This window comes from Natator depressus, chromosome 1 (assembly GCF_965152275.1).
Source record: "Natator depressus isolate rNatDep1 chromosome 1, rNatDep2.hap1, whole genome shotgun sequence".
In the NCBI taxonomy this organism is placed as follows: domain Eukaryota; kingdom Metazoa; phylum Chordata; order Testudines; family Cheloniidae; genus Natator; species Natator depressus.
In genome coordinates, this window is record NC_134234.1 from 266,710,773 (window position 1) to 266,736,623 (window position 25,851).

Below are 25,851 nucleotides of genomic sequence, written 5' to 3' on the forward strand. Positions count from 1 at the left end.
CGAGTGACACAGCCTAGATTTTCTGAACCTGCTACTCCTTATTCCAGCGAGTAGCTTAGCCTGGCCCTTAGGCCTTCTTGCTGCCCCTGATACCTCAGTGAACAATAGGACTTAGGTTTAGTAATCGTAGCTTAATCTATACGCTTTCCCCTGCTACCTTCCCGGAGGCCAGCAGGTCTGGTTAACCTGTTCTTCCCTGCTACCTTCTCGGAGAGACTCAAAGCAATACTCTGTAACAACAGAAACAGCACCCAGAGACTCCCCGCCCTTTTGTTGTATTCATCTCGCTTTGTTAACAATTGTGATTAAAATAGAGATAGAGGATGTATGTGGATGGATCCAACACTGCTACACCTGACATAAACCCAAGTTTTGCCTTAGCAAGGAGAAGGTATTAGACTTTGCCCGACAATGCCCATGTGCTCTGTTCTCAGCGAGTTCTGCAGTGTCAGTAGGGGTAGAGCGCTAGTACTGTATGCGTGTCATTGGTGTGTTGGAAGGTCACTCTAAAAGAGCAGGTGAGGTTGTGTTGAGGGGTGATATAAACTTTAATTCTGCATTTCCTGGTTTTCTGAAGTTTAAGTTCACATTACATTAATTCTTAATTTTATGGTTCCAGAGATTTTAATGTAGCTGAACTCGATGTTCTGGAAGAACGTGAGGCACCATGCGGCAATCTTAACGCAACACTTGTTTGGCTGGGGTTTTTTTTTTTTGGGGGGGGGGGTTCGTTCTGTTTTAATAACAATTTATCAGCTTCTCCATTTACCACAGCCCAGTTCTTCCTCTCCACTGCCTCTGGCTCCTTGGCCACAAAATGCACAGGTTGTATACTACTGCCTTCACTGCCTCTACAAAGTCTCCTTGTCTCCCTTATCTCTGCCAGTCCAGCACAGCCAGGTCCTCCCTATGGAGGGCTGAGCACAAGTGAGTGTGTGTGTGAGGTGGGGGGTGGAGGGCAGCAAGGGTTGAAGAGCTGGGTAGAGGATGCAGGTACTAACACTGAGTCACCAGGGACATGTTTTGAAGGGGGGACAAGAATTGGGAGTGTAGATGTTGGGAAGTTTGGGGGGCAGGGCTGAAGACCACCCTACATCCCCCAAGACATGGCTCTGACCCCCTCCCCTTCTCTCCTACACTGCTCTGGCCTCCCCTTCTTCCCTAGAAGCAGCAGCAGTGGTGGGGAAGGGTGAGCCTGGAGCCTCTTTCCCACTGCTAGAGGCATCGTGGAGGGAAGGAGTCCCTTGATCAAGGAGCACCGGAGGGAAGAGGCGCCTCTAAGCCCCTCCCCTGGCCTAGTAGAGCAGCCATGGAAGGAACTTTTGAGGGACGGGGATTGTTGTAGGGCAGTGGGGTGGGAGTGGGGGAGATCACCAATGGCTCCACTTCCCTTCCCCTCCAAGTACGTCACTGGAGTGGAAGGTACCCAACTTCCCTCCATTATGGCTCTGCTCTGTCAGTGCTTCTGAGCTCCCAGAGGGCAATGGCCCTTTTCAGGATGACTTCTTGTTCATCAAGTATATATAGAAAAATGACATTTCTCGAAACCCAGTTTTTCATCAAAGCTCTAGTCATTGGACTGGCTCTTTAACCACAGTATCCGGATAACTCCTTATATTAATAAAGGTTGTCATCTATGGGTGCATGGCCACTGTGTGGCTGAGCCAGAGCACAGCCCTAAGGGGAGATGGTTAGCAAATGTACAGAACCCCCACCCTGCACGGCTCTAATCCCCTGTATTCACTAGCTCTGCATAAAAAAAATTATAAAAATCTGAAAATGTTATGAGCAGCTCATGTTAGGGAACTGTGTATCAGAAACCTCTGGACCCAGTGACCCAGCAACTTGCTTTCCTCTGATCACACTCAGTCCCATTATTCAGAAAACAGCTGAAGAGCATGAGTCATGGTCACATTACCCCAGCTGCTTACTAGAGCCTTTCATCTTCCCTCTATTCAACAAATGTTAATTTCCTTGACAATACTTCTAAAGTAAAATCCAAGTCTGCACGGGGATTTTAGAGCACTTCAAAATATCAGCTCTTAAAACATAAACTTTGGTCTCAGGGCAACAGTCTTGAGCTGACCAGGAGTTCTAAACTTAACCCTCAACAGCTTTTGAAATATTGCTTCTATGAAGGGACAGTGAGTACTGTGCCCTAGCGGAGATAAATCTTGAGTGGCTCAGATCAGTGTGCAAAGGATTAGAGTCATAGCTTGAGTGCCAGGTGTGTGCAAGAAACATTATAAAAACCAGGTGATTTTGAAAACATATAATTTTTAGGAGGTCTGTAAATCAGGAATGCTTTGCTCAAATGACCCCAAGTTTGAACCAGTAACTCTATCCCACAGTCCAATGAAACAGAGTTTTCAAGACAATCCAAGTCAGCATGTGGATTTTTAAAGCACTTAGAATAGTCACCTTTTAAACAGTGACTTTAAACTTAAAATATAATGCAGGGCCTGATTCTCCATTACTCTATTCCTGCAATTTGTGCATGGCCAGAGGATAGTGGGGAACCCTGATGCTTTAAGCTATGGCGCTTCCCATATTCAGGGTCTTTGGCACAGGCCTCTCTGACCTCTCAAGTAAGTTAGAGCAGCTTCAGGGATGCTTTAATTTACACCCTGAATACCTGGGAAGCAGAGAATAATTACAGAGCAGTAGATGCTGGCTATACCCACATCATGCCAACAACCAATGTCCTACACCTGGAAGTGGGAGCAGAGCTAGTGTAAAGTCCTTATGCCAGCTCTAAACTGGCTGGGGAGGTCCTCTTCACAGGGAACAGTCTCAGTGAGCCATTTATACCCCATTGAGATCCCTTTACGTTGCCAAAGCAGCATAGAAGGACATTCACAAAACTTAGTAACAAGCCCCATTAGAAAGTAGGATTTCTCTAAGTTTCATTTTACTGCTGACATATAAGAAAGGAGGGTGCAAGTTCAGCAGGGAAAAGGAGCTCACATTAAAGGCATGTAGGATACTTAATTTAAATTATTTCTTATTAAAAACTAGAAATCATCAAACAGAAAGATGCGTAAAGTTTCATTGAAAAATAATGCTTTTCCTGGGCTAAATGGCATTAGCTTCCTCACTGAACACAGAATCAAATTAAAAGATTTAGACAGAGCTCTGAACAGTGCTGACCCAAGCTACTTGGGCGACTGCTTCTCTACATGACCCCTGATTGCCCACAACACCTGAGTTTCTCTGGAACAATGAAACTATGATCTCGTGAATGTGGGAGAGACAGATGTGTCAGCAGTCAGCCTCATGTCTAGATCAGTCACTTCTGCATCAGAACACCACAGCTAACTTCCCCACTTTGCACATGAAAAACTCATTTCTTCAACTCAGCTGAATGAGAGAATCCCAGCAACAACAGGGAGGAAAACAGGAAAGAAAGAGAGTGATATTTTTAAACTCTTTGTAAGGCACTCAGCTACCACACTGATGAGTACAGTATAAATACCTAGAGAGATACACAAAGAGAGGGAGCTTGCTGTCTGAGCTGCAGGACTTGGAGATATTTAGCCACATCTTTCGCTGGTGTACATCAGCATATGGCCACTGACTTTGATGGAGCTACACCAGTTTACACCAATTGGTGATCTTGCCCACTCTGATTTGAATGGCATAATGCCTCAACTGGTGCTGAGGGAAGTGTCTTGGGTAAAAGGCTTTTGCTGCATCTTGGAAGGTTTCAGAGTAACAGCCGTGTTAGTCTGTATTCGCAAAAAGAAAAGGAGTACTTGTGGCACCTTAGAGACTAACCAATTTATTTGAGCATGAGCTTTCGTGAGCTACAGCTCACTTCATCGGATGCATACTGTGGAAATTGCAGAATACATTATTATATACACAGACACCATGAAACAATACCTCCTCCCACCCCACTCTCCTGCTGGTAATAGCTTATCTAAAGTGATCATCAAGATGGGCCATTTCCAGCACAAATCCAAATTTTCATGCACGTTGTAAGGAGAGCGGTCACTTTGGATAGGCTATTACCAGCAGGAGAGTGAGTTTGTGTGTGTGGGTTTTGGGGGGGGGGGGTGAGAAAACCTGGATTTGTGCTGGAAATGGCCCACCTTGATTTTCATGCACATTGTAAGGAGAGTGGTCACTTTGGATAGGCTATTACCAGCAGGAGAGTGAGTTTGTGTGTGTATGGGGGTGGGGGGGTGAGAAAACCTGGATTTGTGCTGGAAATGGCCCACCTTGATTTTCATGCACGTTGTAAGGAGAGTTTGTGTGTGTGGTTTTTGGAGGGGGGTGAGGGGGTGAGAGAACCTGGATTCCTGCAGGAAATGGCCCACCTTGATTATCATACACATTGTGAAGAGAGTGGTCACTTTGGATGGGCTATTACCAGCAAGAGAGTGAGTTTGTCTGTGGGGGGGCGGAGGGTGAGAAAACCTGGATTTGTGCTGGAAATGGCCCATCTTGATGATCACTTTAGATAAGCTATTACCAGCAGGAGAGTGGGGTGGGAGGAGGTATTGTTTCATGGTGTCTGTGTATATAATAATGTATTCTGCAATTTCCACAGTATGCATCCGATGAAGTGAGCTGTAGCTCACGAAAGCTCATGCTCAAATAAATTGGTTAGTCTCTAAGGTGCCACAAGTACTCCTTTTCATCTTGGAAGGTGTAGACAGCACTGACCCATTATAGGTCAGCTGGTTCATGGGCTGTAAAGAAACACAGTCCCCTACCTCAGCCCACTAGATGCAGACCTCAGAGCAGTACTGGCCATCCTGCCTCTACCCTTGCAGCCCAGCCAAATTATGGCTGTGCCCTGTGTGGATCGGCAATGGGTAGAGGGTTTCTTGTGGCCTTTCCCCCTTTCTAATGCTCCTATGCCGGTCCAACCACTGTTTGACCCTAAAGTTCTAAAGCCAAAGTAAAAATTCCAAACTTCAGGATAAACGAAAAAGCAGGATTTCAGCTGCAGTTTTAAAACCCATTTAATGTTTCAATCGAGTCTAAACAATATCTGCCTTTCCATTGCTTTTTAATGCTTCAACAGCTTTGTCCATCACTGTGTCTCCAAGATAAGGCATGTGGGAGAAAGCCATCTTTCAACAATTCCAACCATTTACCAATTCCACATTAATGCACTTGAAACGAGGCATAGAGGAGTTTGCTCTGTTCTCTCTGCAGTGCTAACACTCTATGCACACATCAACTCCAAAATATTAATGTTCAGAAGTGCACATACTACAGTCCCATTTTTCTGTTTGAAAAACAAAAGTGATCTTATTATTCCATACAAAAACTTCACCATTAAGCCCAGCAGTTGGATTGAGAGGTAACTCATTTTGATGTATAAGGAATTAGGTGGACATATCCGGAGAAGTAGAGATAAGAATACTATATTCCCCCTTAGCATCTTTTTATAGCAGCCATGCTATCTTGCAGAAAATGAGAAACCAAATAGGTAGCAACTTTCTGTGTACCTATTATCCATCAATCAACCCCTCTTCAATACCTACTTCTCTTCTGACACCTACAGTAAATCAGCAAACCACTGATGGCTAAGCTGAGTAGCACCAACTGATTCTGTTTATTTAATTTTATCAAACATTTAAGATTGTTTGGAACCATCAAGAAAGCGAGAATGGTCTTGTGGTTAAGGCACTTAGGACACTGGAGATCTGAGTTCAGTTTCTGGTTCTGCCACAGAATCCTCCTGTGACTTTGCACAAGTCATTTAATCTCTTTGCCTCATTCTCCATTTGTAAAGTAGGGCTGGTAATACTTCCTACTCACCCTTTGTCTATGTACTTTGTACGGTGTTTGAGGGAAGTACCATATCTTTCTATGTATATGTACAACACCTAGCAGAGTGGAGCCCGAATCCTGGTTTGTGCCACTAAGCACTATTTAATATAAATAAAAATAATGAAAAACAAGCCTGTGCAAAAATTATATAACCAATTAATTCTCTTATAATTACCCTTGCCTTCCTTCCAACCTTCCCTCCTTTAATCTGAGCTTTTCCCCTGATCAATTTGTGCATCATTTACATCTATCTAAAAATGTTAGCTAACCTCTGACATCTGCGTAGTAGCGTTCGTTTGGGAAGCAGTAGTGGCTGGCACATTCCCTTGTTTGACAATCAGATGACAATCATCCTGAAAAATTCAAAACATTCTGTCACATCAAAATGAACAGTAAACATACATTTGCTCAAATAATAAAAAAGGTACCACAGAAATGTTAAGTTCTATATATCCCAAAGAGTTTTACCTGAACTTGCCCAGAACCATCAGGCTTGCAGGCAACGAAGGGAGAGATATGCTTTATTTCACACAAGGCACAAACATCAGTGCTGATACATCTTGAGCAACTGGCAATACATAAAACAGACAGCTTGCATCAAATATAGGGATTAAGCAAATACGTTAAGAAACACATTTGTGAACATGAAATTTCAAGTTATGCAAAACGTACAAACCTAGCAGAACAACACTGTAAATCTTTAAACTACATTAAAATGAGCAAAACACTTATCCGTATTATAATCTCCAGTAGGTCCCGTGTTCTACTCACCAAGGAGAAAGAAGAGAGGCTCCCTGCAACTCTTCCCTATCTCAGTGTTTATTACAGTCAGAAAAGGAAAAGTGTTGATTGGGGGTATAGGAACACAGGACACAGAACTGGAAGGGACCTCCTTGGATCATTAAATCCAGTCCCCTGCTATCGCAGGCAACCCTGTCATAAATATAATCTTGTTCATAATCTACCCACATCCTGTGTGAGTAACTCCCACTGCTCTCAGTAAGAGTTTTCAGTGCAAAATAAGCCCAGAATATGGTGCTAAAGAATGGATGTGTAAATATAAATGCCCCTCAGGTTTCAATATTACTATTATTTCATTAGGTGTTACTTTCTGCTGTTAACATCACAACATATGACATCCCTGCTTTAATAGCAGCAAACACCTAAAGACAGAGGTGGGCAAACTACAGCCTGTGGGCCACATCTGACCTGCGGGACCGTCCTGCCCAGCCCTTGAGCTCCCGGCCGGGACACTAACCCCTCCCCTGCTGTCTCCCCTCCCCCGCAGCCTCAGCTCGCCACACCGCCAACGTTGTGGCCTGCCACTCCTGCGGGGCAGCGCAGCTGTGTAGCTGGCTCCGGCCAGGCCATGTGGCTGCGAGCTTCTGCTCCTCTGAGAGGCATGGTAAGGGGACGGGGAGCAGGGGGGTTGGATAAGGAGCAGGAGGTCCCGGGGGACGGTCAGGGGACAGGGAGCAGTTGGATGGGGCGGAGGTTTGGGGTGGGTCATGGGACGGGGAACAGGAGGGGTTGGATGGGGGAGGGTCCTGGGGGTGGTTAGGGGCGGGGGTGTGGATAGGGGTCGGGGCAGTCAGGGAGCATGGGGGATTGGATAGGGGGTGGGGTCCCAGGAGGGGGCGGTCAGGGGACAAGGAGCAGGGTGGTGGTGGATGGATTGGGGGTTCTGAGGTGGACAGTCAGGGGGTGGGAAGTGAAAGGGGGCAGATAGGGGGCAGGGGCCAGGCTGTTTGGGGAGGCACAGCCTTCCCGACCCTTCCATCCATAGTTTCGCAACCCCAATGTGGCCCTCGGGCCAAAAAGTTTTCCCACCTCTGCCTTCAGATGAACTTCACACACTTTTCTGGGTCTTCTGTATCCATTCATCCAGGTTAGACCATAGGAGGGCACAGCATGGTCCTCAGCCCTTACACAGGTAAAATGTCCACTGATTTCCAGGTTACAGCCTTTATTATTTCAGTGGGAGCTAGCATTGTTATAACAACTCTCCTGTAGCTGCCAGGGGCTTATAATAAATCTCTTTTTATCATTTGTTTTTAAAACAGACACCACATGAAAGCAGCTTTATAAAGCCACAAAAAAGAAGAGAGGATATAGGCCAGGAAAAAGGATTTCTCGGCCTCTGCTGAAGTGCATCCCCCCTTTTAAATACTTTTAAAAAACAACATGTACACACCTCAGATACACAGCCCTTAGTCATCATATTTAGAAAACAAACTTACGTTTTCAACTGAAATGTTTCTGACAAATTCCAAGAATCAGAGATGAGTGTCACTTCAACAGCTGAAATATCTGAAAAAAAGGTTATCTGTATTAGATGGACATTGGTTACCCTGCTATAAGAAATAACTAAATATTCATTGACTTAATCTTAGCAGCCAACGTACATCAAGTTGCATCCTGGTTGGTATGTTTGTCCTTTCTCTCTCTCTCCCCTCACATACATACTTTTGCTTTATATAAAAACAACCACAACAACAACATTTTGTCTTTCTACAGCACCTTTCATCCAAAATTCTCAAAACACTTTACACACTTTCATGATTTAATCTTGGCATCACTCCTGTGAGGCAGGAAAGTAATATTATCTTCATGCTAACAGATGAGGAAACTCCCCCACAGAGAAAGTAAGTGACTTCCCCAAGATTACACAGCATGTCTGTGGCAAAACCAGAATTTTCCAACTTCCAGGCTTGTGCTTTAACCACTAGACAGGTGCTTCTCTTCACAAACAATACTTCCTTCTCTTTCTGTCTCAAACCCTTCTACAGATTGTGCTATCTACATAGTAGCAATTTTTATCCTGTTTAAATATTTTATGACTACATGAGTTGATTTGCTATTATTTCAGCCAGTAATTACTATACCAATAATTCATTGGCAGCTATGGAATGAAAGAATATCTTCCTCTCATAAGCTGAATATCACACTCAAAAGCATAGCCAGACATTTGTCACTTAAGCTATAATGTGTGCTTTGCAACGGTCCCTTATATTTTTGTGAGTGTGTGTGCGTGCCTGCATGCACATGCATGCAGAATCAATAACTGCCCGAGCTCAAGTTACACCTACCCACCTATGTGTGTTAGCTGGTCAGGGTCAACCCTGGGATGAACACTGACTTTGGGACTACTCATAGGCTTAAGTACTTTGCCACAATGGAGCCAGAACGCCAGATTTTTAAAGGTATTTTAGTTGTTTAAAGATGCAGATAGGCACCTAGCAGGATTTGAAAATTCACACTAAGGCATATTGGCATCTTTAGGCACTTAAAAATCTTTAAAAATCTGGTCCATAGCACATAAAGTTAACAACACGCCTAAGTCACTGCATGATCAGAGACTTAATTGGTTATAATTCACCATTTATTGATAAGTGCTTGAATGGGGGGAGGGGAGAGAGAATGAGCAAAGGAAAGATATTCTGCTGCTTCTGGTGGAGTTTATGCCGTCTTTAAATACTAAAAACAAATTACTTTTATCCCTGGCTGATCAACTTGTTAGTGGAAAAACAGCTGTTGATTTCAGTATGAGCTGGACTGAGCCCAAGAAGAATGCATCAGATTGCACTGAGCAGTAGCTGTTTTCAAAGCATTTTCCCTGGTGAGATGATCACAGGAGTCTCGCAAAGGCCCTTTCTCACAGGATGAAGGCAACTTAATATCAGATAGCATGTACTTTTCAACATACACCCACGGTTCTATTAGTAACTGATTTGTAGCAGTAGTCATAACTGTAGTAAAATGACAGTAGCACCTGGAAGCTCTAGTTGAGTTCAGGACCCCATTTCTGCTAGGCATTATACAAACACAAAGTAAGCAACAGACCCTCCCCGCATAAAAAAAGAGGGGGGAAGTGACAAATTCTGCAACTGCGCTTACGTGGCTCATGGGAATGGGTCAATAATAGGCATATAGAAGTTCCTAATGTATTTATGACACTACTTGCACTTTTAAAAGTCCATTAATATGTATTTACAACAGACAGCTTAATAACCTGGAGTCATCCTCTATTTTCCCAGCTGTCACACACTTATGACAAAAGCTTTTTCCTTTTGTTTTTAACAATCAATATTATAAAAAGATGACACACACAGAAATACATTTAAGTAACCGTTAGGGCTGTGAAACCTGTGACTCCAGTGGGAGTTTTGCCTGAGCAATGACTGTAGGATGAGATTTTAAGACCCCGACACTGCAAGGAACTCCCAGTGGGAACAAGACTCCATCTGTGCAGAGCACAATCAAGAATGTTCATAAATTAAAGCTGATGTTTCATTTATCCCTTTACATGGGAGTATTAAAAGAGGATCAGATCTATGCATACTTTTATGTATCTTTTGGGCTACAATACCTAGGAAAAGAGAAAAGGTTAATGCTAAAGAGTTTTAGCTTCTACTTTAAATTTCCTTAACCCACTGTTTTTTGTCCAACTCTCAGTACTATTTAAAGACGTTTTATTTTTGTGTTCACTAATATAATTGCATCCTTGCCTTTCATTTGTTTTAGAGCTTTCTTTTCTGCTTTGGCACAAGCAGTTTCCGTATGCGTCCACACAGATCCATGAAGCAATGCATAGGGAAAAAAAATTACGTTACTAATTGAACAGAAACTGGTGTCATGGATTACCTTCTGAGCTACTTTGGGACTGAATCCTGAATTCCAGAAAGTGAATTCCAAATTTATAATAATTCACAATCTGATTCTAACACTTACACTCATCCAGTCAGGAAACATACCACATGACCTAACTGTCCAATCAGAATGATTCAGATTTCTAATACTCACAACTAACTGCTCATGAACAAAGTCATGGACTAAGAATTACTGCAGAATGATGCAGTGAATAACTCTGAATAATGAATGAAATAAAGAATAGATTTGTTCACAGTCTGTTTACTGTCTTTTTGCAGGCAATTCACAAACATAAAGAGGCAAAATTTATCAAATAAATTATTCTTTACGATTATCACTCAGCCAATCACCATTGAATCCTAAGTTTTTCTGTTATCTACAGTTGATAAACAATGTATTGTAAAAACACTGTTCACTAATGTTAAACTATAATTCAGATATACATACCCAATTTTTTCTCTCATTTCACACTGGCACAACAGTATTAAAAGCCAAATTCTGGTCTCCCACTTGAGAACAGAATTTGATTCTTAACCACTAATTCACATTCGTTTTCAACATCTCTTGCCAGTAGTCTCCAAACAAAGCTATTTTCCAGGAAAAAGTTAAGCGACTGTATGAGAAGGTATTAAACACCATATTTGACAATATAAACAAAATCAACCCTGCCCCTCAGTTTAATTCAGATTGAGGTCAATAGGCATTTCACCATGTCATTGAGGATAGAATTGAGCCCAAAGTAGGTATAACATTATAATCATGAATGTATGTGTGACAGAGGCTATCTTAGACAACACAGCAGGGGCTGGACCAAGCACTTCCAGAGCTAAAAGGTTGAACTAGTACAGGTTGAGCTAAAGAGACAAAGCTTCCCAGATGGCGGTTGAAAGAACTCAAATTCTCTGCAGATTGGCTCAGAAGGGGACCTCTAACTTGTTCAGTAGAGGGTTCATATAAACAAAACTTGAATGAACAAGCACACTCTAATATGTTCAAATCACTTGCCAAAATAAGAATCAAGTGTTTTTCAAATGAAAAACCTCAGTACAAAGCATGATCTACATCAGTGGTCACCAACCAGTCGATCGCGATCGACTGGTTGACCCTGGCGCCTCTGCCAGTTGATAGCGATCTCCGGCCGTGAAAAGCCGGTGGCGCAGCAGGGCTCACGTAGGCAGCCTGCCTTCCCTGCCCCACGCCACTCCTGGAAGCGGCTGGCTGCTGGCACATCTCTGTGGCCCCGTGGTGTGTGTGGGTATGTGTGTAAGTGAATGAGGCGGCTCCATGTGCTGCCCCCGCCCCCAGCACTGTCCCTGTCCTGCGGGGGGCAGCGCTTACAGGCGCGGGCAGTGCATAGAGACCCGCTCCCATCCCCCCAGGAGCCGCAGAGATATGACAGCAGCCAGCTGCTTCTGGGAGCAGTGTGGGACCAAGGCAGGCAGGCAGCCGACCGGGAACTGTCTGTGGTAAGCACCTCCCGGCTGGAGCCTGCACCTCGCACCCCCTCCTGCACCCTAAACCCCTGCCTGAGCCCGGAGTCCTCTCCTGCACCCAAACTCCCTCCCAGAACCCGCACCCCTCACCCCCCCCTGCACCCCAATCCCCTCCCCCAGCCTGGAGCCCCCTCCTGTACCCAAACTCCCTCCCAGAGCCCACACCCCTCACCCCCTCCTGCACCCCAGTCCCCTCCCCCAGCCTGGAGCCCCCTCCTGTACCCAAACTCCCTCCCAGAGCCCGTACCCCTCACCCCCTCCTGCACCCCAATCCCCTCCCCCAGCCTGGAGCCCCCTCCTGTACCCAAACTCCCTCCCAGAGCCTGCACCCCGGCCTGCACCCCAATCCCCTGCCCCAGCCCAGAGCCCCCTCCTGCATCCCAATCCCCTGCCCCAGCCCGGAGCCCCCTCCTGTACCCAAACTCCCTCCCAGAGCGCACACCCCTCATCCCGTCCTGCACCCCAACACTCCGCCCCAGCCTGGACACCCCACAGTTAAGAATGTTACACTGATTTGTGACAATCCCTGAAGGATTTTGGATCTATAAACCACAAATGACACTAACAAAAAGTAAAACTCATGAAATGTCCAGTGGATTCTATGAGATTAGGTACAATGTGACCATATGACCCCTGCACCCAACTCCCTCCCAGAGCTTGCACCCCTCACTCCTGCACCCCAACCCCCTGCGCCAGGTTCAGCCTGGAGCCCACTCCCACACTCTGAACCACTTGGCCCCAGCCCAGAGCCTGCACCCCCTCCCGCACCCCAACCCCCTGCCCCAGCCTGGTGAAAGTGAGTGAGGGAAGGGGAGAGCAAGAGACGGAGGATGGGGGGGGAATGGAGTGAGCAGGGCGGGGCCTCAGAGAAGGAGCAGGGCAGATCCTGGGTTGATCTTAAATTCAGAAAGTGATCTTGTGCGTAAAAAGGTTGGAGACCACTGATCTACATCTTATGCTCACTGGGCATGTATTCACTGTTGGTTTTAATCAGTTATGAAGGATAATGAATAAGTATTTAATATGTGGATGCTAAATAAACATACCCCTATTGATTAGTGTTGCATTATTTAGATTGCAGGAGCAGTTCATGATTTGTGGCTCTTCCATTTTACAAAGTACTTGGTTGGTTTTTGTATCTTTCACAATACAAACAAAATGTCTTTTGGAGAGCGCTGAAACATCTCCAACTGCAGTCACAACAATCTAAAAAAAAAAAAGTAAAAATACAATTGATTACTTGCAATATTTATTAAATTGCCTTCCTGTCTTCACACAAGTTCAAACTATATGAAGTGCAGAGAAAAACTACCATGTCAGAAGCAGACAGATTCACCAGGGGTCTGTCAAAGGGAATTCCAAGCAGGGAAGGATACAAAAAAGATGTTGATGAGAGCTACTGCACTACTGACTTGTTAAAATCAGAGGTGTGTGAGTAGGGAGAAAAATTATTTTTGAATATTTTGACAACCGTTTAATTGAATTTTGCTTTGACAGTGTTATGCTCCTTTATATTGCCTTTTCAAAAATACAGGAACTCCTCACTTAAAGTCATCCCAGTTAACATTGTTACATTGCTGATCAATTAGGGAACATGCTCGTTTCAAGTTGTGCAGTGCTCCCTTCTAACGTCCTTGGGCAGCTGCCTGCTTTGTTCACTGCTTGCAGGAAGCGCAGCCTAGTGCAGCTAGCTGATGGGGGCTTGGAACTAGGGTGGATCGGCAGCCCCTCTACCAGCTCCCCGCTCCCCTAAGTTCCCTGTGCAGCAGCTGCCCAGCAGGCTGTCAATTGCTGGCAGTTCAGCTGTCCCTCCCCCACTGCCATATGCTGTTCCTGCCCTCTGCCTTGGAGCTGCTCTCCAGAGCCTCCAGCTTGCTGTGCGGGGTGGAGGGGAAGAGGGGGACTAATATCAGGGTGTCTCCCTCCCCCCTGCTCCTGCACCCCGCTTACCCCATCTTCCATAGAGCAGGGGGGGACATGACATTCCCGGAGGCAGCAGCTGAGGTGGGTCTCAGCTTGCTGATCTAATTAACAAGGCAGTGTATTTAAGACAGGGATCAGCATACTTAAAGGGGAAATGCACATCTCTCTCTCTCACACACACACAGACACACACAGACAGAGGGTGTGTGTCTCTGTCTGCTATGCTGTCTCCCCTCCCTTCATTCCTTTTGCCTTGTAGAGTGTGAGGCTACATTAACAACGAGTTAATCTTTGAGGGCTAGTTCATCATTTAGCAGTAAGGCATTCCCTGGAAAATATCCTACCCTCCGACTTCACCACCACAACCAAGCTTCACAATCATCATTGCTGTGTACCAGTATTAAATTGTTTGTTTAAAACTTATACTCTGTGTGTGTGTGTGTGTGTATATATATATATATAAATATAATATAATCTTTTGTCTGGTGAAAAACATTTCCCTGGAACCTAACCCCCCCATTTACATTAATTCTTATGGGGAAACTGGATTCACTTAACATCGTTTCGGTTAAAGTCGCATTTTTCAGGAACATAACTACAATGTTAAGTGAGGAGTTCCTGTATTTGTGTCAGTCTGTATAAATGTTCATGGAAAGTTAACTTTTGGGTCTATATCCAAAATTCATTTAATTACAACATAAAATCTGTTTTGTACTAAATTGGTTGCAAGTAATTTATAAATGTTAGCTCAAGCAATCAAGAAACAAAATGAATATCATACAAATTGGGTGGCCAACCAGAGCTCAAAAAGTGAATACTCAAAGCAATACTTGTGGTGAACAGATAATGAGCAAATCCATAAACCGAAATTTGTTTGGAAGAAACCTCCAAACAATCTCAGATAGTGAGAAATTTAGTACAAAATGCAGTCTGTTCATGGACAATTCTCCAAAGGACAAAGGGGCTGTGTTTGCCCAACATATTAATCATTATGAATTGTTTACCCCACTCAAGTCAAGAATAATTGATCAGGTGATAGTGGTGGTGCTGACTGCAGGTGGGACACTTGTAGTGTTGGCACGAGCAGTAAGAGTGACACTTGCTTCAGAATAAGCTATAAACAGCTTTAGGCCTCATGGTGTTTAGCACAAACATATTTCAATCGTTTTCTTATTGCCAGAAATATGTCACAAAAATGGAGGGAATATAGAAAAGAGAAGCAAAAACAGTCATGCTGCTGGAGTGACTGATGTATGAGGAAAGATTAACAGAGGTAAAAATGAATAGGCTGGCAAAGAAACAACTAAGCTGGGGGACATGATACCAGCCTACAATGATTTAAAGGATGTGATCAACGAGGAGATAGAAGAATTATTTAAGAGGGTACAGAGGATATATCAATATAAAGGGATGAAATTAAGACTACTGAGACTGAACACCAGAAAAAAAAATATCTCAAAGTGAGATCTACTACAGAAGGAACAAAAGCTGCATCGGTATGCTTATAGAAAACTAGACTCCACAGTACATATTCTTTTTCTTTTTTTGTGCTAACAGGGGGACCCTTTTTGAACTCCTATAGAATTTTAAAAATAATTCTGTAGTGCATAGAGCACTGGGCTGGGACTCGGGAGACTTAGGCTCTATTCCCAGTTTGACCATTGGCCTGCTGGTGACCTTGGGCAAGTCACTTCACCTCCCAGTGCCTCTGTTTCCCTGCATGGGGATATCAATGCTTATCTCTTTCGTAAAGCATTCAGGTCTACTGACAAAAAGCACTGTGTAAGAGCTAGGTATTAATATTATTATATATCAATATTCATAAAATTCTGTAGGTCGTTTAGAGCAATTTCTATAGAATCTTACTGATTTCATCCCTATTAAGTTCTCTGTGGGCTTCCATCTGTACATATATTCCATTTCTCATTCCTAGGATCCTGTGATGTTTTTTCTCTATTCATTTTCATCTCAATCCTTTGCAAACACCAGTGTCATGGTCTCAAAGATTATATTTGTGTTTGTGTGCATATGCTGCCTTGTCGTCTTACTTATAAAACCTGGAACCCAGTTAGTGCATTTCATAGATACTCTCTGGACAACATAAGTGATAAAGTCACAATAGAATTAAATCACTCCCTTGGTCAGCATAATGAAGTACTGAGTCAGCACAATAAAGGAAGGCCTTATGACCCACCTTGTGGCTGAGAAGCAAAGAGGTATAAGGGGAGCATCTATCATATCTATAAATTCACCCAGTTAGAGTCTCCACTATATTTGACAGTTTTTGAGATGGACAGGTGCTGGTTTATGGACTGTAGTGACCAAAAGAGGAAAGTTACTGTAAGTGATGCAATAGCACATTTAAAATGACAAACATACACACACAACTGTTTTTACATACCTTGTTTCTACCAATGAGAAGTATCTGGATTGTCAGGCATTTACCAGCTTCATGTGAAATGTTAACCCAGTCCCTTGAGTTATTTGAATGTGAACAATTTCCTTTTAAAGTGCACCTAAAAAAAAATACCACACATACACACACAAAATTTCACTAGTCAATACTTCTTTATACTAGCTTCAGTACCAGATGCAGTGCTTTAATTTATTCAGTATCTTACTGAATTTTAACAGGAACCCAGCTGCTACCATAAAAAGCTATAGGAAAACAGTCAGACAAATCTTCTAGTCGTATTTAGTATTTCAAAATAAATACACAGCACAATCATTTATGCATTTAGGCCCTGATTCAGCAAAGTATTCTGAAGTTAATGGGACTTTATTTAGAAATGCACTTACACATCTGAGTTAAGACGGTCTTAGGGGGCCTGGAGTCTGGTCCTGGCTAAGAACATAAGAATGGCCATACGGGGTCAGGCCAAAGGTCCATCCAGCCCAGTATCCTGTCTACCGACAGTGGCCAATAGCAGGTGGTGTCCCAGAAGGAGTGAGCCTAACATGTAATGATCTAGTGATCTCTCTCCTGCCATCCATCTTCACCCTCTGACAAACAGAGGCTAGGGACACCACTCCTTACCCATTCTGGCTAACTCTTCCCACTGACTCTAATGGGCTTTGGGATCAGATCCCTGTCTCTGACAAGGTATAGCAAAATATATTTTGCTAGTATTAAAGTATAAATTAAATCAGAGGTGGGAGGGGTAGGCACATGAAGTTCAATTAATATCAAATTGTTCTAGAAAATATACACTGTAAATCAGACTGCACAGAAGTATGTTTGGACAGAAGACCGTGGAGCAACCAGGAACTTTTGAATTGTTTTAATAAAGCATTCATTTCCAGGAGGCAAATAATAACAAAACTATTCAAAACTGGTTTGTTTGAACCATGTGGAATGAAAAATATTATGCCTCAATCCCGAAAACACATATGTGTATGATTAATTTTACTTACATGGAACTACTCAAGAACCTACAATTAAGCATGTTTGGGGCTTTAATAATAAAATTCCTGAAGTAACAGATCCTGACAGGGGATTCAATGGGATTTTTCAGGGTTCACTACATGAAAGCATGTTTAGACAAACACTGAATTATCCTAAAAGGAAAAATAAATAAAAGACTGAAGAAACCCCCCCACAAGATGCCTAAAAATCAAGATGTTGACAGCATGAACAGAGTCAAGCAAGTGGCCACTTTCTGTGTACTCTAACTCAGGAAACTGAATTCCTGTTGTACCAGAAACTGCTGAGGCCCTTACAGACAATGCTAAGATCCTAACCTTACTGCAAGAAATTAACAATGTGGTTGACAAGGTTTCACTTGAACTAAATGGGACAAATTCAGCTCTCATGTACACTCTTGCAACCATACTGACTTCAGTGGGATCACACAGGTGCACATGAAAAACCCCACTTTTTGAAATGCCCTTTCCTAGTTGCCTAACTTGACAAACACACTCAGCAGCTCACTCAGCAAAGTTCTATTTTCGGAGAATCGCAGTATCTTTAATAGTTCACATGAAATATTACAGAATGCATAGCGGCAGTCAAGAAATCAAACAGTACTTACAAATGCAAACCACGCACCCCAGAATTCAGAGAGTGTCAGAAAAACACCCAGCCATATTTATAAAGGTACAGCAAGTACCACTCAACTTCTAGTGGCAGGGAAAGCCTCAGGCACAGCAGTATTTATTATTCTGCAGCAGGCACAAGGGAATAGATGCCAGCAGGCAAAAACCAAAACAATACATATGTTAAACTATAGAAGAGAGACACTCTCTCAAGACAGCAAGAGAGAACACTAATGTGGCTAACCGTAAAAAAGGAATCTTTAAAGACTCCCACAAATGCATAGTTCCACACTGGGCTCCTGTAATAGCCCTGGTGTCAGGTTGTTCAAACTGAGCAGACAGCCACTCCACCTTGCCCCTCCGTCCTGGTGGCAGTTTTTCTCGCTTTGCCTCATATATATAATGCCTGTACAACATGCAGCTATAACCACTGGGATTTTTTCCTCGCTGAGATCTAATCTAGTGAATAAAACACCAGTAACCCTTCAATCTACCAAAGAACATTCCACCATCATTCTGCACCTACTCAGTCTGTAGTTAAATCTTTCCTTGGGGATGTCAAGGTGGCCGGTGTACGGCTTCATGAAGCAGGGAAACAAGGTGTAGGCTAGGTCCCCCAGAATCACTACTGGCATTTCCACGTCACCAAAGGTAATCCGCTGGTCAGGATAGAATATCCCTGAATTCAGCTCTCTCAGACGTTCTGTGTTCTTAAAGATGAGAGCATCATGCACCTTCCCTTACCAGCCTGCATTGATTTCAGTGAAGCAGCCCTGGTGATCCACTAGCACTTGCATTATCATAGAAAAATAGCCCTTTCTGTTGGTGTACTTACTAGTAAGGTAGGCTGGTGCCAAAATAGGGATATAAGTTCCATTTATCACCTCGCCACAGTTCAGGAATTCTATGGTTTCAAATCCATCCACTATTTCTTGAACATTGCCAAGAATCATAGTCCTGCATAGCCCCACACACTTGCACAACAATGGCCTCCACTGTGGATTTTCCAACTCCAAAACGATTTCTCACTGAACAGTAGCAATCTGGTATTGCAAGTTTCCAGAGAATGATCACCACACTCTTCTCTACTCTTGGTGCACCTCTCATTCTGGTGTCCCTGCACTGGAGGGCTGGAGCGAGCTCGGCACAGAGATCCAGGAACGTGGCCTTTTGCATCTTAAAGTTCTGTAGTTACTGCTCATCATCCCGTACCTGCATTACGATGCAATCCCACTAGTCAGTGCTCGTCTCTTGGGCCCAGAAGTGGTGCTCCACCATCTGCAGCTGCTCATGAACACCAACAACAACCTGGAATTTTTCTTTTGCTATGTCCATCAATAAACTCTCCTCAGAGACATCATCATCTTCCTCATCTTGGTTGTTGCAGTACTTCCTGAAGGTCAGCATTCTGTATTTGCAACAGTCATGAGACTAGTGCTGAGCTCTGAGGGCTCCCTGCTTGTGTCAGAGACAGCAGAGACCAAAAGTACCACACAAGTTTGTGGCATTTTAAAAAAAATGTTATAAAAATTATGGGACATGGAAGGTACTATGGAACGGAGAAACTTGCATGCTGGGAACTTGACACCTAGCTTCCCAAAATGCCTGGCGAATCATTACTATCCCACAAAACACTGAGAAAATGTCCCAAAAGGCAGTGACTCAGGTGGGGGTGCATGGCCCACTGGGATACCTACCCCTGGTGCACCACACTACGTAAACACAAGCACTCCTGGTGAGTACACACAGCACCAACACAAGCAGCTAAATATACTCAGAAACTTTGGCAACTGTACATTGACATAACTTGCAATGATTGAAGTTTTTAGTGGAGACATGGCCTTAGCCCATAGTGTATAAATAATAAATTGGGATCTAACAAATGCACATTATTTTGGATCCACTGGGTACTTAGAAGTGGCTACTGGTATCTGGCAGACAGTTAGCAGCTATCAGCATTCAGATTCAGAAAATTACTAGGGAGGGAAAGAGCTATGCACTAGGAGTAAGCAGGTGAGGGTATCTGGAGCTCAGTCGTGATGGAGGCAGAGAGCTGGGACTGGATCAGTGGCACTGTACATGAGGGAGCTGGGAGGACACAAAGAAATTGATGAGAATGACTGGGAATCTTGAAGATGGAAGCAAGTTTAGAAGGACAGAATCTGGCAATGGCTGAGAGCAGGTGGCAGATTTGACAGAGTCGAGGTGGCATGGTCCAGTTTAAGTATTTGTAATTAATTTCAGAATGAGATTTGCAAAATGCATGGATTTGAGTACAGACAAATGCAGAATTGAGAATTTGTCACATCTTTACCAGCAAGCAAAATATTTATTCTGTTAAAGATCCCTTTTCACAATGTGCATCACTTCATTCATAGATCATGATGAGCAGTGTACCTAGATGTACAGATTCATTACTGTATGAGGAAGTCAATAAAGAACCTTCACCTAGTTTACCACTGTGTTAACCAAAACGCCTTTTTGGTTTACTGTACTTCATCTATTTATTGTCTTGCTGCAATATGATGGTTTCATGGTGCAAAATCACAGCCCTTTCTGATGAAATGTGGCCTGATTTCAGAAGTTCTGATCAACTCATTTCCCACTGAAGTCAAGGGGAGCTGCAAATGAGCAGTATATTTGAAAATTAAGCTGCTCTTCAATAAGAAAAATAACACAGATGTGCTGTATTCTTTTCCTATGTGAAATGCATAAAAACATTAGCACCTCCGATTGGATTCATTCCAACATACTTCAGTTAAGCACAGATTTACATGTGGAAATTAAATACAGATCCAGATGAAACGCTCTAGTCTGTTATTAAAAGTTTTGACAGACTGAAGGGAAAAGAAGGGGAATGTATGCACTAGCCCTTATTTAATGAAAAAGTAGAAAAAACTTTTTTTTTGTTTCATGTATACGTTTTATACATGTACACATTTATATACGATGTACACATTTTCACATCAGAACACCACCATTTCAATCAATACTGATAATTTTATCACTTTAACATCAGGAGATGATAAGTTTTATTCAAATAAAGGAAAAGTGTATCTAAGACAAACATTTATCATTAAGTAAAGAGCAGATAAAGATAAATTATTGTACACAGAACAAGTTGTGCACTGCCCTTTTATCTGCTGACAACACCAAGTGTACTTCCGGCACATGATAAAGATGTACTACAGAGTATATTGTTTTTAGTGTATATGTAGAAACTTAAATAAAAACATTTGTTAAAAACACCTCCACCTCTTTTTCTAAAAATTCACTTTTCATCCTCAATTTGCAAAAACAAATCCATTAATATTGAAAAATCGTGTGGGTGTTAAGTAGCTCTCATCTGTAAACGTCTCATATAGAAAATCTGAAACCTGAAAAGCTCAATAAGGGTAATATAAATAACAAAATAACTTAAAAACATAGAAACAGTTGGGTTAGACCAATGGCCCATCTAGCCCAGTACCCTGTCTTCTGAGAGTGGCCCATCTCAGATGCTGCATGGGCAATGAACAGAACAGGGCAAATACTGAGTGATCCATTCCCTGTTGTCCAGTCACAACTTCTGGCAATCAAAGATTAAAGGACACCCAGAGCCTGGGGTTGCATCCCTGACCATCTTGGCTAATAGCCATTGACATATCTATCCTCCATACTGATGGACCTATCCTCCATTAACAACATAGTTTTGGTGGAACGTCTGTTCTGGGCCAGCAGAAGACAATTTGGACAAAACAAATTAAAAGATACTAGATTACTTTCCATCAACATCCGCCTAGGCCTACACAGAAAAGTGGGTCTTCAACAGCAGTCTGTTAATATCAACGTAAAACAAACCAGATGGGATTAAAATGTACAGCAGTCTGCCAAACCTGCCCATGCAGCTTCAAACAGAGCAACAAAACTAATGGCAAAAATGGGAGATGCTTAGAAAGTTGTTCCCTACTGACCTAGAAGAAAATCTTCCTAATATTTTCCATAGAGAATCAGGCAAGAATTCAAATACAATGAACCCTAATTGCTGAAGGAGATTCAGGACTTTATTTTCACATACAAAATATGCCTAGCATTAAAAAGAGGGTCTCTGGATACCTGTTCACGATTTAATACGACAAATGTTTTTTTAAAACAGAAGAATTCACTCTTCTCACCAGTCCTACATAAATTTCATAGGGAGATCCTAAATATCCAGAGGTTAACACAGCCCCTGGAAGGCGTGGAGTCCCTTCTCATGTGACAGTAAACGTCATATATTTATAGCAAGAGGGATTCATAAAAATTCCCATGTATCTGAAGACACACTTAGGGCTTGTCTACCCTTGAAACACTACAGTGGCACAGCTGCGTTGCTGCAGCTGAGCCACTGTAGCATTTCAGTGCAGACATTACCTACGCCAATGGAAGGGGTTCTCCTGTTGGTGTAGGATGGTAATCCACCTCCCCAAGAGGTGGTATCTAGGTTGACAGAAGAATTTTTCTGTCACCCTAGCACTGACTACACGGGGGAGGGTAACGCTGGTTTGGCTATGTCTCTTCGGGTGTGAATTTTTCACACCCCTAAGAGACATAGCTATACCAATATACATTCCTAGGGTAGATCAGGCCTAAGTATATTCTGAATACAGCCCTGAATTATTAGAAATTAACATTTAATTATATGTTTTTGTCTAAAAGTCTAAACTACCAGACAATACCTTTTGCTTAAAGAACACCATCCACAGTGTGGATCCTTTGCAGATAAACATTCTTTACAGGAACCATATTTATTGCAGTTTGCAACCTGTATTCTTCTCACCTAAAAATACAGAAAGCAATAACTTATGCTGAACAGTACTAGCTCTGCTCAAAAAGGGCAAAAGGGGTAGGGGATCCAAAGGTATTTTAATGTTTATACTAATCAGCAAACTAACATCAGTACAAAGTTTGCCCTGAGTTTATTTCATGAACCTCATAAAATGAATGTTTATTCTTTGCCTTTAAACAAATCTACAGCAAGCAAGTGATATACTTAAAAAAATAGATATCCACTGGATATCTATGGAGTTTCCTCATTAGATAACTCGTAAAGTAAAGTACATTTTAGTCTGTAAAACTAGCTATTAGGTTCTAACTTCTGAAAAATCCCATGCTACCATAAGTGGATACAGGAGAAATACTGGAGTAGCACAGTGAATTATGTATAATAGAAAGGGATATGTTTATGATGAATCTTCTAGTTTAGCAGAGCATGGATTTGTGCCTCTTCAAAATCAAATTCTTAAATGGTGCAATGAATGTGCATCCAAAAATGCATGTGCAAAAAATGCATCTGTGCATGTAAGTAGATATTTGCATGTATGCATTGGGTAAACTGGTACAAATGCATGGAATTATGAAACATGCATACAAAATTCCATTTCAGTGTGCAAAAACAGGTTATTGTGGATACATGTATATTTGAAAATTTGTCTCTAATATTCCAATTAACCATTTTCAAAATGAAATAATTTAAATGAAAACTATGATTATTTATAAATACTAAACATTTTCCTGATTCAAAAGATTTGCTTATAAATTGTATTGCAGACATTAAGATTGTTTTGTTTATTGTGGTTTTGCTCAGACCCTCGATCAACTCTTATTCCAAATATATACAATGGAACCCAATTTATTTGAAGGTCTGTGAAATAATTAGGGGTTCAGATCATTAGGGGAATTTACTAATAAATTTAAAAGTCTGTACTCAGGATCAGAAGTCTCCTTTTATGAAAGATCTTGCTAAGCCCCAAGCAAGGTTTTGGAGAGGTATTTATTCCTAAATGTTTCTCCATAGCAATTTGCTCTTCCAACAAGACTAAAGAACATCAAGCTCTTTCTTCTAAAGATCTATACCTATTTTTAGAACAGTAAACTTTTGCACTTTGAGATTCTCCATCCTTGAAAGTCAAGAGGTGTCTATAACAATTTGTAATCGTTCTGCTAGATTTTAGGGTAAAAATATGATTTTCACTGGCACTGAAGAGACTTTATCTTAAGGGAAGGCATAAAGGTCATGGGTGAAATCCTGCCCCACCAAAATGAATGGCAGTTTTGCCACTGACTTCAATAAGGCCAGGATTTCAAACCCATATATCGAGTTAACATAATTCAGTAGTATAGACTGCAAAGCCTGCTACCAAACTCCGCACATTATAGAGAACTAGCCCGCTGGCTCAAAGCTTTGTTCCCACAGAGTTAATGAGACCTGTTCATCAGCAGGTCTTCTATGCAGCTTGAGTTCAATCCTGACTGGTTCCAAACACTCTAGTCTCGATCCAGCAAAACACTTAATCACATGCTTAACTTTAATCATATGAGTACTCCCTCAATGGGAGCACATAAAAGTCAGCCTATTATGAGCTCTGCAGCTCTAAAGCCAAACTTTGGGGGATGCAGCCAAGCTTTGGTTAACTGCAGTTTGGATAATTAATAAGGTTTGATTGTAATTCAGATGAAAAGCTCTACTTATACAATGACAGAAAACTTATTAAAGTCTTCAAGATAGCAGTTGATCATTTAATCATTTTATCTAGTATTGTACCAACCTCGTTAGCAAATGACAGATATATGTAGTCACTATCCCCTGGGTCAAGTACAAGTTTGGGGAAAACGGAAGATTCTTCTTCAATTTCATATAAAATTTCAGGGCAGTTCGGTTCCATGTTGTTGTTAAGAATAACCTAAAAACGTGAGATGTAAAATTATCCACTAAACCCCTTGATTAACAAGAAGACAGTTAATATTTTAATCATAAATCCTTTCCATGCTCCAACAGTGGCTACATCATTAGACCACTTAGAAGACTTATTGTGACCTGATTTCTTTAGAAATGTGTCTGGTTCTCATAATGCAGAAAGTTGGAGGACAAGAACATCAGATCATATCTTCTGTAGCATAGAAACTAGATATATTTTGTACTGAATCTGGATCTTGGAGTAGGGTAGGTAATGTAATTTTTATCAGTATTAAGTCACTAACTGACATCAACATCAAACGAGGAGGAAAAGATATACCCATACTATATGAAGTGTGTAACAATTTTTATCGGTAGAGTGGAGGGTGAAGGGGTCCACAATACGAGCTAAGGTCTAAGATGTAGACCAGTGGTTCCCAAACTTTTCACATCGGGCCACTCCTTACCCCTGCCCATGCTCGGGAGACATGGTCTGGAAACTGGGGCTGAGTCGTGGCTCCCGGGGGAAGGAGGGCGCAGATAGGGATAAAGGAGTCAAGGCTGGGGCCAGAGTTGCAGCTGGGCTGGGAGCCAGGGCCGGGAGCAGAGCCGTGGCCAGGCAGCAGTTGGGGCTGGCAGCACGGGCCGCATGTGGAGTTGCAGCCAGGCCAGGGACTGAGGCTGAGGGCAGAACCAGGGGGAGAGTCTCAGCCAGCATCCGGGACTGCAGCTGGGAGTTGGGCCAGAGCAGAGCTGGGGGCAGAGCGCGGCTGGGTGGTCCCGCCGCGGCCCCCCCCCCCCCGAATGTTCCGCCACACCGCTGTAGTGGGGTGCGCCCCACAGTTTGGGGACCACTAATGTAGACAGATCTTATGCCTTTTTCTTCTCTCAGAAGATGGAGAGTGGCCCCTACATGGCAGAGGTTCAGCCCCCTAAATCCATGGGTACTCCCACAGGCAAAGACTATCTGGGTAGAGGCTCCATGCTTCTACACTGCCACCCAAATCCCAATACTCCCTGCAGCCCCTTGACAGTACAGCTCTTGTGTGAGTAATGCTGTAAGGGACTTGGCTCCTTGGACCTCTGCTTCCCAGAACTACCCATCAAGGGGGAGTTTCCACAGCATGAAAAGGAACCTACAAAAGTTATTGCTGACTCCGTCTCCAGTCACAGGAGTTGCTTTGCCCTGGAGCTTTTGGGGTTGATGAGAGGATGCTTGTGAGTTGCTATTCCTCTTCCATATCTCACCCAACCCAAATCCACAGG

At 42.8% G+C, this 25,851-nt stretch overlaps 1 protein-coding gene across 1 annotated transcript in view; it reads right to left on the minus strand.

Annotated features, from left to right (window-relative positions):
* Nucleotides 1–25,851, minus strand: part of PLXNC1 (plexin C1) — a 96,958-nt gene that overhangs the window by 54,845 nt on the left and 16,262 nt on the right. The window contains 7 exon segments of the mRNA XM_074955774.1: nt 6,060–6,143; nt 6,259–6,358; nt 8,031–8,100; nt 12,980–13,139; nt 16,258–16,372; nt 22,589–22,689; nt 24,458–24,592. Of these exon segments, the coding sequence (XP_074811875.1) occupies nt 6,060–6,143; nt 6,259–6,358; nt 8,031–8,100; nt 12,980–13,139; nt 16,258–16,372; nt 22,589–22,689; nt 24,458–24,592 (765 nt within the window).